General features: G+C 39.0%; 1 protein-coding gene and 1 gene segment (V, D, J or C); one reads left to right on the forward strand and one right to left on the reverse strand.

The window, feature by feature from the left end:
* Window positions 1-14267, reverse strand: part of ccdc177 (coiled-coil domain containing 177) — a 170051-nt gene that overhangs the window by 149149 nt on the left and 6635 nt on the right. The gene's annotated exons all lie outside the window — the stretch shown is intronic.
* Window positions 7692-8175, forward strand: LOC145422633 (immunoglobulin kappa variable 1-39-like). The segment is given in 2 exon segments: window positions 7692-7725; window positions 7853-8175. Coding segments are annotated over 2 exon segments (357 nt in total).

Raw genomic sequence — 14267 nt, forward strand, 5'->3', positions numbered from 1 at the left:
TGATGTGAGAAGTAGGAGAAGCTGTACAAAAACTCACCATTAAACTAATACTAGAAATGACTTGACTTTTATGTCCTCCCAGTAGGTGGCACTGGATTCAAAAAATACTTCATATCATCTATAGTTTTTCTCTCTTTGTAAGTGTTTTTCCTTGGATTTTCCAAAAACCTGAAGACATAGTCTAGCTTGGTTTGTGTCCATGGAAAGTTAACTACACAATCATGCAGTGTGTAATCACAAAACTTAACAGCGTACCATACCTAAAGTGGTCCATCTAAAGGCACCTGAGCACAGTGCCGTGTACTACTGTGCAGCTAGTGATGCACACTGAACTGAAAACCCCTCCCCTTAATACAAAATCTCAAAGTGATCAAAGAGGATGGTTTTAAACTGAATATACCCCTCCTACATGTAAGTCTATTTTAAAAGCTGTCATGTATAACTAGTCCCAAACATTACATTTGCTAATAAGGACATTTTAAATTAGCACATTCTCAGGGTAAATGCATATACAGTAGTAAAAGTAATATGAATGACCTCTTTTTGCAGTCTTGAGGACTTACCCTTCCCTTTCCCTTTCATAAGGTAGCAGTATGTTTGTGATGCAGTTCAGAATTCATTCTAGAGCCTGCCCTCAATGTGAAAACAAATGGGAGTGCAAATAAAGGCCAGAACTGCACATTAGCAATTAAAGATCTCACTGTGAACATCAGTGCAGTGTACTTCTGTGCTGCCATTTACCACAGTGCTGCATATCACAGCTCCTTAATACAAAACAATCTCATCGTTTTTAGAGCTCACATGTGTTTGCACCTACAGTGGGGCAAAAAAGTATTTAGTCAGCCACCGATTGTGCAAGTTCCCCCACCTAAAATGATGACAGAGGTCAGTAATTTGCACCAGAGGTACACTTCAACTGTGAGAGACAGAATGTGAAAAAAAAAAATCCATGAATCCACATGGTAGGATTTGTAAAGAATTTATTCGTAAATCAGGGTGGAAAATAAGTATTTGGTCAATAACAAAAATACAACTCAATACTTTGTAACATAACCTTTGTTGGCAATAACAGAGGTCAAACGTTTACTATAGGTCTTTACCAGGTTTGCACACACAGTAGCTGGTATTTTGGCCCATTCCTCCATGCAGATCTTCTCGAGAGCAGTGATGTTTTGGGGCTGTCGCCGAGCAACACGGACTTTCAACTCCCGCCACAGATTTTCTATGGGGTTGAGGTCTGGAGACTGGCTAGGCCACTCCAGGACTTTCAAATGCTTCTTACGGAGCCACTCCTTTGTTGCCCGGGCGGTGTGTTTTGGATCATTGTCATGTTGGAAGACCCAGCCTCGTCTCATCTTCAAAGTTCTCACTGATGGAAGGAGGTTTTGGCTCAAAATCTCACGATACATGGCCCCATTCATTCTGTCCTTAACACGGATCAGTCGTCCTGTCCCCTTGGCAGAAAAACAGCCCCATAGCATGATGTTTCCACCCCCATGCTTCACAGTAGGTATGGTGTTCTTGGGATGCAACTCAGTATTCTTCTTCCTCCAAACACGACGAGTTGAGTTTATACCAAAAAGTTCTACTTTGGTTTCATCTGACCACATGACATTCTCCCAATCCTCTGCTATATCATCCATGTGCTCTCTGGCAAACTTCAGACGGGCCTGGACATGCACTGGCTTCAGCAGCGGAACACGTCTGGCACTGCGGGATTTGATTCCCTGCCGTTGTAGTGTGTTACTGATGGTGACCTTTGTTACTTTGGTCCCAGCTCTCTGCAGGTCATTCACCAGGTCCCCCCGTGTGGTTCTGGGATCTTTGCTCACCGTTCTCATGATCATTTTGACCCCACGGGATGAGATCTTGCGTGGAGCCCCAGATCGAGGGAGATTATCAGTGGTCTTGTATGTCTTCCATTTTCTGATGATTGCTCCCACAGTTGATTTTTTCACACCAAGCTGCTTGCCTATTGTAGATTCACTCTTCCCAGTCTGGTGCAGGTCTACAATACTTTTCCTGGTGTCCTTCGAAAGCTCTTTGGTCTTGGCCATGGCGGAGTTTGGAGTTTGACTGTTTGAGGCTGTGGACAGGTGTCTTTTATACAAATGATGAGTTCAAACAGGTGCCATTCATACAGGTATCGAGTGGGGGACAGAAAAGCTTCTTACAGAAGACGTTACAGGTCTGTGAGAGCCAGAGATTTTCCTTGTTTGAGGTGACCAAATACTTATTTTCCACCCTAATTTACGAATAAATTCTTTACAAATCCTACCATGTGAATTCATGGATTTTTTTTTCACATTCTGTCTCTCACAGTTGAAGTGTACCTCTGGTGCAAATTACTGACCTCTGTCATCATTTTAAGTGGGGGAACTTGCACAATCGGTGGCTGACTAAATACTTTTTTGCCCCACTGTATATTCTAACCAATAATCTAATCCTATATTGGAATGGGAGGTCCTTACTGTGAGGTAACTGAAGTAATGCCTGTAGCCTCCCTCTACCATTATAAATAGCAGCAGGTCTTATATTTACAACACCAGCTGCATCTCCTTGTAGATTATCCCTATGATTGCTCAAGTGCTCATAACGATTTTTGTCTCATCTCTGTGGCTGCAAGGTACATGGACATATTAACTGTGCAATAGATTCCTAAGCTTTCATTTTTTAAATGTATTGGCTGAAGAACATTTCTCAAAGAACGATCAGAATTACTTTGGTTTTTTTCCACAGGTCATTCCCAGGATGTGATTCAATACCCTGAAATCAGCTGGCGTTTCCTCAACAAAGCTGCAGAGATGAACTGCAGCCACAGCAAAGATATACGTTATACTCAGATGTACTGGTACATTCAAAGACCAGGAGAGACCATGAGGCTCATTGTCTACACAGTATTTCGTGGGAACCCGGACTATGGCGGGGCGCCTGAAAACAAATATTCAGCCATTAAAGAAGCCATTGAGAACGGAGCTCTTACTGTGAATAACTTGCAGCAGAATGACAGCGGTGTGTATTTTTGTGCTGTCAGCATGCACTGTGCTGTGAGAAGTAGGAGAAGCTGTACAAAAACTGCCTGACAATTAATCTGATATTAGAGATGACTTTTATGTCCTCCAGTAGGTGGCGCTGGAGTTCAAGAAATACTGACATCTAAGCATAGTTGCCTAAAAGAAGGGGGTGTTAGTAAGAGTCAACTGGTGTTTTGTTCACAGACAGGAGCTCATCATGCTGACATTAAAATGCCAAACATGCTCCTCCCACTTCACTTCCTCATAAACCTCTGTGGGGTCAGTCAGGTTATCTGATGTCAAATCCCAGCAGTTTAAATCCATAAATAAATGTTTCTTGCCAAAGAAACAACATAATGATTCATTTTCTCTTTTTCTGGTGTCTGACAGGTAATAACGTATTTGCATACAATAAAATCCTCTGACAACGGAAATGGTTTCATTAAATGTATCATCTGTTGCGATTTAAAAATAATCTTTTTATTCTCTATCCAGGTGTCTGTCTGGGATTCGAGGTCCGTCAGTCTCCCTCTGAGTTCATCACAGACGTTGGATCCAAAGTGCAGATTTTCTGCAACCATGAAAAGACCGACTACACAGTGATGCTTTGGTACCAGCAGCCACCCGGAGAGACAGCTATGAAACTCATTGGGTTTTTAAATGTCAACACTCCAAAATTTGAAGATGAAAATAACGATAATTTTGAAATCACTGGCGACCTGAGTGCGATTACAGCAAAAAACGGTTCTCTGATAGTCAAGAAAGCTAAAGGACAAGAGCACAGTGCAACGTACTATTGTGCAGCAAGTAAAGCACAATGACACAAAGTCCCTCTGAACTTTACAAAAACTCAATATTTTTTATCCTTGTGGTTTGGATGAGACAAGTTCTCTAACACCTGCTTGAGTGGTTGTTTTGTGGCTTAATCCAGTCATATTTACTAATACACTGTTTATACAACTAAGAAGGAATCCCAAATAAGCAACACCAAAAAAACAACGTTATTTGACATAACCATCAACATTAAGGGTCAGAAGTCTGTTTCAAAATAGTTCCCAAATCCCTTTATGAGCTCCCAGAGGTGAAAAAACTGAGATAATGATCTATAAGAAAAGAAGATATAAAATAGAAGGACTATGTGGGCTTGCACAGCCCAAAGGCTCGGCTGTCTTAAACTTGCTGACAAATAACATTCTTATACAGATTTTTGGGTTTCAATTCAGGTCTTTTTTTCTTTCCTTGCTTTATATTCTTTAAGGATTCTGATGGTATTTTCCACAGGTTCCTCAATCATTGACAAATTCTACTAAAATCCAGCTGGTGTGTATAAAAAAAAAAAAAAAAAAAAAAAAAAAATCAAGAAAAAAAAAAACAAAGGAAAAACAGCTCAAATCAACTGCTAAGAGAGTCTAGAAAATGCAACCAAAACCTCTGATAGAAGCAAGCATACATTTTAATAGGATATCAGAAAAGACTTTATGTCATTCCGCTAGGTGGCGATGGAGCTCAATGAATACTAATATCTAAACATGCAGTAGCTACTTCAAAGAGGAGGGTGTCGATAAAAGTGTTGAATGCTAAAGTTACTCAGTGTTCCGTTCGTAGTCGAGCTAAAGGCACCTGACCATAGTGCAGTCTACTATACACAAGAAGAAAGAAAAACCCTTTTAAAATGAAAGACACTCCTCCCACATCTTGGTAAGATCCAAGCAAGCATAGTGTTCACAGCACTTTCCTCTTAAACCTCTGTGGGATCAGTCATATGATCTGATGTCAAATCCCAGCAATTTAAATGTTTAAACTCTTAGAAACTTTATCAAAGGAGGGTCAACATGATTATTTTTTTCTTTTTCTGTTGCCTGACAGGTAATGTTTGTTTACTATTTATCTTCTGAACATGGAAATCATTTCATTAAATATATATCATTTGTTGTGATTTAAAAATAATCTTTTCTTCATTCTCTATCCAGGTGCCTGTCTGGGATTTGAGGTCCGTCAGTTTCCCTCTGAGTTCATCACAGACGTTGGATCCAAAATGAAGATTTTCTGCAGCCATGAAAAGACCGACTACAGGGTGATGCTCTGGTACCAGCAGTCACCTGGAGAGACAGCTATGAAACTCATTGGGTTTTTAAACGTCAACACTCCAAAATTTGAAGATGAAAATAACGATAATTTTGAAATCGGTGGCGATCTGAGTGGGAGTACAGCAAAAAACGGTTCTCTGATAGTCAAGAAAGCTAAAGGACAAGAGCACAGTGCAACGTACTATTGTGCAGCAAGTAAAGCACAATGACACAAAGTCCCTCTGAACTTTACAAAAACTCCAGATGATTTTTTTTTTTTAATCATTGTGGTTTTGATAAGAGATGTTCTCAAGCACCTGCTTGAGTGGTTTTCTTGTGGATTGATCCATTCATGCAAAATTGCACTAATATAATAAGCAGTTTGCAAAAGCAGCAAGGATGCACAAATGAGCAAATATGTGCAACTTTATTTGACATAACCATCATGATTAACCGCTGACTTACTCCTGAAAGCTTTATGAATGTTTGTATTCCCTTTACTACCCCTAGGAACTGCAACAAGAGATCTGATTTTTGTCAACACCAACAAAATGATCCGTCTTCTAATTTTCTGTCAGCATAGGGTTCACGGTACAGGGAATTCCATGGTAATTCATATTTACAAATTCTGCATAATTTGGTACAGAATATGCTAATGCTTCTGTGACACTTAATGTTTAGACACAAAGCATCTCTACAGGTTTTGAAAATATTCAGAGAAATTTCTGAACCATTCTTTAGGCTTTAGGTATTGAAAAATAACCTTCTGGTACACCAGCTGTTTTGGGGTTCAATTTCCATCTTTGTTATTTTCAGTCCTTAATAAATTGGCCCTACATCTGTAGCGTAGTGGTTATTCAGTGTCCACTGCATCAAGGCCCATTTTCCAGATAACAGGACTGAGATATGATTACAAGGATTCAACGTACAGTTGTTCTTGAATATAGTCATGCAACATGATAATCACTGTCCTCTGCACAAGATTTAACATTACCCCAGTAACATGGTGTTTGACTTTTTCCAAGATATCCTCTCATATTTATTTGTTTATATTCTGGAGGGATTCAATGACTTGACTGTTATGTACTTCCAGTAGGTGGCGATGGAGCTCAAGAAATACTGATATCTAAACATGCAGTAGCTACTTCAAAGAGGGGGGTGTCAATAAAAGTGTGCATGGGGAAAATGTTAGAGTCACTTACTGTGCTGCTTTCAGACAGAAGCTCATCATGATGACATTATTTAGTTTGTTTTGGCTCACTGGTAATCACATTCACCATTTAAGAATCCCACTTTATATTCTCTATAGGTTACCTATCTATAGGTTTATTGTTCATTTTCTCTCCTTCTAGGTCTTTGTCTGGGTGTTGAAGTCCACCAAACACCTGTGGAAGTTTTCAGAACTCGTGGAGACGAAGTCCAGCTGGTCTGCAGCCATGGAAAGACCGACTACACATTCATGCAGTGGTACCAAAAATCCCCTGGAGACCAAGCTCTGAAACGCATTGGACATTTAAACTACAACAACAAAGAGCACGAGAAATCATTTGAGAAACATTTTAATATTACAGGAGACTTGAGTGGAAGTAAACCAAAGAATGCTTCTATGTTTATAGTGGACTTAAAGCCTGAGCACAGTGCAGTGTATTACTGTGCAGCAAGCTATGCACACTGAGTAGAAAACACCTTTCTTTAATACAAAAACTCAGAACCATGAAATCATCAAAGTGGATGGTTTTAAGCTGAACAGACTCCTCCCACATCTTGGTTAGATCCCAGCTGACTACAGGGTGATGCTCTGATCCCAACAGCTGCAGGGAGACAGCTATAAAACTCACTGGGTAATTAAACTATCCAGCTGTCACATTTGCAGAACAACATAGAGATCATTTCAATATCACTGGAACTGTGGGTGGAGATGCTGCAAAGAATGGCTCAAGTCAAAGGACACGAGCACTTCCTGCCACTGTGCAGCAACACACAATGACAAAAAGGTTTTTTGAGCTTTACAAAAGCTTCACATATTTGATCATTGCTTGTTTTGATAAGACAAGCTCCCACCACCTGCGTTAGTGGTTGTATTGTAGCTTGACTATTTCATTTAACTAAGCATGTAATTTAAGTACAGTTTACATAACCAGGAAGGAAGCACATATTAGAGCACTCTTTCACATACTTAAACAAAGCATCTCCATATGAAAGATTACTTTTTACCTGTAGGAAACACACAGATCCATCTTTAGACTTGTAAAACTCTAATTCACTCTTCCTGAAATACTGTATAATTAATCACAATTTAGATTTTTTGTAACACTGTTAATAGTAATGCCGACAATTAAATCTATTTTTAAATACAACTAAAAGGCACATTTACACAAAAACCACAGAAAAGCACAAACATGACAGAAAGCTCCGCCCAGCAATCTGCAGTTTCATCTGCAATAAAGTGATGATTCTTCATCTCCTCCCTTCTTAAACCTCAGTCATGTCAGATAGGCAGATGATTCTCAGTATAAACAATTGCGTGGTCCAATTTCATTAACTCATAGCCACTAAAATCTTATATAAAGTTTCTAAACACATCTAAAGTCAAGCTTTGAATACAGAAAAGATGATCTCCCTTTTAATTTTCTGCTACTTGTCAGGTAATAATTTGAAAAGGTGCTAATTTCTTTAAGTATTTAAGGAAACACTTGCACTCAGTTTTTTGGCTTGTTTTTCTAAAATGTATCAACCTTCATAAGCTAAAATTCTCTTTTATCTTTGTTCTAGGTGTTAGTGTGGGGATTGAGGTTCGTCAGTCTTCCTCTGATATCGTCGCAAAGGCTAGTGACAAAGTTCAGATTTTCTGCACTCATGATAAAACTGACTACAGGATGATGTTCTGGTACCAGCAGTCGCCTGGAGACACGGCTATGAAACTCATTGGGTTTTTAAACTATGTAGCTGTCACACTTGAAGAACAATATAGAGATCTTTTCAGTATCACTGGAAATCTTGGGGGCGATTCTGCAAAGAATGGCTCACTAACTATCCAAGTCAAAGGACGAGAGCACAGTGCAGTGTACTACTGTGCAGCAAGCAAAGCACAATGACAGAAAGCTCCTCTGAACTTTACAAAAACTCCACATAATTTTTATCATTGGTGGTTTTGACAAGACATGCTCCCATGCACCTGCTGTAGTGGTCGTCGTTTGACTTGATCCATGTTGGATGTTTTTAAAGCACATACTGTTTACAAAACCAAGGAGCAGACACTCCTCCAAGCCTTATAAAGGTTCACATTTCCTTTTCTGCCACTAGTAGTTGCAAAGACATCATCACTAAACATATTCATGCAGTAAGACACTACTATGCAGTGCTCGTGAAATACTCTAATTCAGATATCCTTAAAGACTGCACAGCCTAAGTAATGACAATTTATGGTTGTTATAGTCAGTCAAATAGGATTTAAATCAGTTTTTCAATCTGTAAACAAGAATGTTGTTCTATTCCAGTACACAGAAATCTTCAGGGAAACATCAGTTGAAGAGAAAACTCCTCCCAGCAACTGTAAAGCGATGACGTATCATCATCACATCCTTTCCTTCTTAAACCTCAGTTATGTCAGCTGGGCTGTTAATTCTTAGTATAAACACTTGGTGTGATCTAATTCTAGTCATTTAAATCCACTAAACTCTGTTATCAAGCTTCTAAATGCTTAGAAAGTCTAAAAGCTTTATGTTGTTAAAGATAAAATGATCTGCTTTCTAATTTTCTGCTGCCTACCAGGTAAAAATTTTAAAAGATGTCAATTTCTTTAAAGCCTGGAAATAACAGATTTTTGTATTTGTTTTAATTTATTGGCTATCAAAAACTTCTTTTCTTTTTTGGTCTAGGGGTTTTTCTCGGGCTTGAGGTCCGTCAGTCTTCTTCTGATATCATCGCGAATGTTAGTTCAAAAGTGCAGATTTTCTGTATCCATGATAAAACTGACTACTATGTGATGCTCTGGTACCAGCGTCCACCCGGGGAAACAGCCATGAAACTCATCGGGTATTTGTACCACAAACAAGTCACAATGGAAGATCAGTACAAAAGCAATTTCATTATTTCTGGAGATTTGACTGGGAGTACAGCAAAGAACAGCTCTCTGATAGCCAACGCTGCACAACAAGGGGACAGTGCCGTCTACTACTGCGCAGCAAGCAAAGCACAATGACAGAAATCCTCTGTGAACATTACAAAAACTCCATAATCTGGAACCATCAGTGGTTTGAAACCAGAATGGAAACAAACTGACATCAGACACCTGGTTTTGTACTTTTGGTTTTTACTTGACATATTATTTTGTTGATTTCTTCCAATTACTCATAATAAAAGGTAATTATTTTTAATATATAATAAAAATCTGTTAAAGCAGCATGTCTTATATGGATGATTAAAATACGAGCATATATTCTGTATAACCTGCAGGACTGCAAAGATACACCATCTAAAAAATGATAATGAGCATTTTCCATATTTTCTGATATTTAACAAGCTAAACAATAAAAGAATTAAAAACTAAAATATCTTCATCTGCAGCTGAAGCCACTCCCCTTCTGCCTACATCTTACTAGCTTCTTCCTGAAATGGCAATCAGCTCAGTGACATGGTGCTTTCAGCAGAGACTGTTTTAATTTAAACGCTTCAGCACATTCATGACTTTATCGCCACATCTCTACATTATGATTCGATTTCTTTTTTTCTTTTTCCTCACAGGTAACTGCTTCATGGTGACGTGACACACTGCATTCGCTTATTTTAAAATCATTAATTTTTCTATCTCTGCTTACAGCAGGCATCTCTCTGGGGATAGAGGTCCGTCAGTCTCCGTCTGCTGTAATCAAAAAGGTCAATGATGATGTACAGCTAATCTGCACCCATGATAAAAGTGACTACAGAGTGATGCTTTGGTACCAGCGATTACCCGGAGAGACAGCTCTGAAACTTGTTGGATATGGATATACACAGTTCAAAGATGACAGCGCGGAGGAACCGTTTAGAGAAAATTTCAAATTAGAGGGGGATTTGAATTCGAATAAAAAGAACGGCTCACTTTTCATCAACAAACTAAAAGCACCTGAACATACAGCAACGTATTTCTGTGCTGCCAGTCAACCACAGTACATCAAACACCCATCTGCTCTAAACAAAAACCTCTTCCCATGTCTCCTGTTACAGAAGAACCTATTAGTCATCATATTCAGCAGCACTAAGACTCACGGCTATAGGAAGTATTTGTCAAGGAGGCTTTCTGGATAACAAGAAATCTTACAGATTATTCACTAAAAGAAAAAAGGTATTTATAATTTTTCAGTTAATAATTAACTTGAGGGAAGTAATGATGACATCATGAAACGCAGTGTCAACACTTTGAGCTGACCGACTTTGAGGAACAGCATTATTTTTATATTCTTAAATTAAGCACCAATAGCAAGGATTTCTGCTCAAAAAACATTTTTTATTTTAAAAACCAGTCCATTTGTCATTGAGTACACCCCCACCCCCCCCAAAAAAACCACAAGCTGTTGATGAACAACTCTGATTTCACTACATCACTTCCTGTCTCTCCTTCTGACTCTCAAAGCACTGAAGACACTATTTGTGTGCTGACATCCAACATGAAGCCATCTAGTTTCATCGTTGCCGTCCTAATCGTGTTCTGGATTAAAGGTAAAACCGAACTCTTACAAAATCAGTTTATGTGAAGAAAAAAAGAGAAAAAAAAAGGTAAATATTCATGTCTTTCTCCTTTTCCCCCCCGTCTCTTCTTCTCCAGGAGCTTGTCTCAGCAAAGACAAACAGCTGTCTCAGTCTCCAACTCAACTGTTAGTGGAACCAAACAGACAAGTGAACCTGACCTTCACTCATAACATCACTAATTACGATACCATTCTCTGGTATCAGCGCTCACAAGGCGACACCTCTCTGAAGCTGATTGCCTACGTCTATTTTACAAATCTAAATGTTGAGAAGCCATTTGAAGGCAACTTTCAGGTGAGTGGAGATGGGAGAAAAACAGTTTATCTCCATATCCTGAACCCACGACACCCGGAAGACAGTGGAGAATATTTTGGAGCAGCACGAATACACAGTTATAAAGATGGTGATGCTCTCATACAAAAACCCTCATCCTGATCTGGTAGATAACAGTACCCCAACAGGAAACCACACAGACTTTGTGAAACTGTACCAAGTTAAAATAGTGAAACTGCAAAAAATGCTGGGCTGTTTTCAGACTATAATTTTTGATCCAAACTGCATGTTGCCTTGATAAAATGTACTAAATGCTTCAAGGATGCATTATTTGCAAAACTTTGCTTGCACAGAGTTTATATTTACAGATTACTACTAACACTTCTGACACGCCCACTAAGCATTGCAAAGAAATAAGTTGTTCAGTCTGGAAGCCATAGCATTGCACGTGTCATTTTCATGCTTAATATATATCTATATCCATACATCTATGCCCAAGCAACAAAATAATTAAGCAGCCACCACCACACACCTGTAGAGCATGTGCAGAAGAACAGAAGTTTCACACTGAGGTTTTCATTACAGATAAAAACCCCAAAATTAAATTTGTTGCCATTACCAATTTCCAAAGAAAGTGATGAATTTCACTTTGGAAGAAACCTGGCTTTCAGTTATAAATGCTGCTCTCCATTTTCACCCATAAAGTTCAAATAACGTTTTTCCTTCAGTCTCTTTAAAATGTTTTATGTCTAAACAAAAGACTGAACAGCAGAGAGCAGTGGTGACACATGAACATAGTAAAAAGAAAGCTCCTCCCTCCTCATCACAAATGTACAATAAAAGAAGATGTAGTGTCAGGGTGCTTTCATTGATAGCTTTGTATATCTATATCTAAATCATAGTTATATGAAACGCTGCAGCGACAGTGAAGATTAAGCATCGCTATAAGGATTTTAAAATGTTTGTTGTATTGTCTTTGTCTTTGTTTGCAGGTAGGTAGAAAATAAACAGATGTGTGTACTTTCTCATGACAATATCAAACCAGTTTTTCTTTTTGTCCTAGACACTGTGCTGTCAGCACTTGTGATTCAGCAATCACCTTTAAATCTTCTGATAAAACCACAACAGCAAGAAGCCAAGCTCGATTGCTACCATGGAGACAACAGCTATCCCTACATGTTCTGGTACCAGCACAAGTCAGCAGCAGGAGGTCAGCAGACAATGGACCTGATTGGACAGCTTCATTATGAAAACCCAACTCTTGAAAAGACCTTTAAGAGCAAATTTAACATAACAGGCCATTCAAAGGGCAAAGCTCAGCTTGAAATCTCCAATGTTAATCCAGCAGACACAGCACAATACTTCTGTGCTGCGAGTCAGCACGGTGTTTCAACTCCTCTGCCTGCTTTACAAAAAGCATCAAAACCACACCTGCATGGAGAAGTGACAGTTCCAGAGTCTACTTTCACACAATTTCTCTCACTTTGGTCCCTTTATCGCTGATCACATTCTGTTGTCATTTCCTGTATTGCTGGCTCTGTCTATTTCTACCCATTTAATTTCCTATTCTAAAGGAAAAGAGACTCCTGTTTCTTTCTGCAGATCAGGTGAGCACTGTGGTGTTTCACAAATCTCCCCAAGATAGTACAACTGCAAGCATAATGGTGCCTCCCTTGTAATGATGCTCTGGTATCAGCAAAGACAGGAGAATGTGTTTATAACTGCTATGGATGTGAACAGTCCCCAAATCATGAGGGTCAGTTTGAAGAATAAGCCTAACTTTTACATTTGTTGCTTTTTAAAACCAGAGATCAGGCTAAGAGTCAGACAGCCAATAAGAATGAAATAGAATGAGGATGATTTTATTTGCAATTCAATTATAATTTTAGAGTAATGTCCCATTCCTATCAAACAGATAGGAATAGGACAGATAGGAATACTCTGGCTGCTGTCCGTGTGTCACAAAACACTTTATGTCTAAATAAAATGACTGAACAGCAGAGAGCAGTGAGAACACATGAAAATGCTAAGATAGCTCCTCCCTCTTCTTAACACACGTGTACAATAAAGAAACATGTAATGTCAGAGTGTCTTCATTGACACCTCTGTATATCTATCTCCAAGTCAGTTACATAGATCATTGCTATTTAAGGATTTTCTCCAGTAAAGTTTTAAAATGTTTGGAATTTTGGTTTTGTCTTTGCTCACAGGTAGGTAGAAAAAAAAAAGATATGTGCACTTTCTCATAACAATATTTATCCTTCCTGTGAACCTTCAGTTTGGTTTGGTTTTTTGTCCTCTAGACTGTGCGCTGTCATCACTTGTGATTCAGCAAACACCTTTAAATCTTCTGATAAAACCAGAACAACGACAAGCCCAGATCGAATGCTACCATGGAGAGAGTGACTATCCCTACATGTACTGGTACCAGCACAAGTCAGCAGCAGGAGGCCAGCGAACAATGGACCTGATTGGACGGCTTCAATATGGTGCCCCAACTCTTGAAAAGACCTTTGAGAGCAAATTTAACATAACAGGCCATGCAACGGCCAAAGCTCAGCTTGAAATCTCCAATGTTAATCCAGCAGACACAGCACAATACTTCTGTGCTGCGAGTCGACACAGTGTTTCAACTCCTCTGCCTGCTTTACAAAAAGCTGGTGGCACACAGCATCAAAGCCACACCTGCATGATTGATAAAGGAGGCGTGACAGTTCTAAAGTCTGCCTTCACACAGTTTCTCTCACTTTGGTCCTTTTATCACTGCTCAGATTAGGATGTCATTTCCTGCATTGTTGGCTCCGTTTATATTTCTACCCATTTAATTTCCTCTTTTAAAGGAAAAGAGACTCCAGGTTCTTTCTGCAGCTCAGGTGAGCACTGTTATGTTTCACAAATGTCCCCAAGATAGTGAATGAAAAAAAGTTTCATCTCCAAATAAACTGCAAGCATAATGATGCATCCCTTGTAATGATGCTCTGGTATCAGCAAAGAAAGGAGAATGTGTTTATAACTGCTATGGATGTGAACAGTCCCCAAAACATGAGGGTCAATTTGAAGAATAAGCCTACTTTTACATTTGTTGCTTTTTAAAACCAGAGATCAGGCTAAGAGTCAGACAGCCAATAAAAACGAAACAGAATGAGGATGATTTTATTTGCAATCACAATTATAATTCTAGAGTAAT

Source organism: Astatotilapia calliptera, chromosome 19, assembly GCF_964374335.1.
Source record: "Astatotilapia calliptera chromosome 19, fAstCal68.1, whole genome shotgun sequence".
Classification (NCBI taxonomy): Eukaryota; Metazoa; Chordata; class Actinopteri; order Cichliformes; family Cichlidae; genus Astatotilapia; species Astatotilapia calliptera.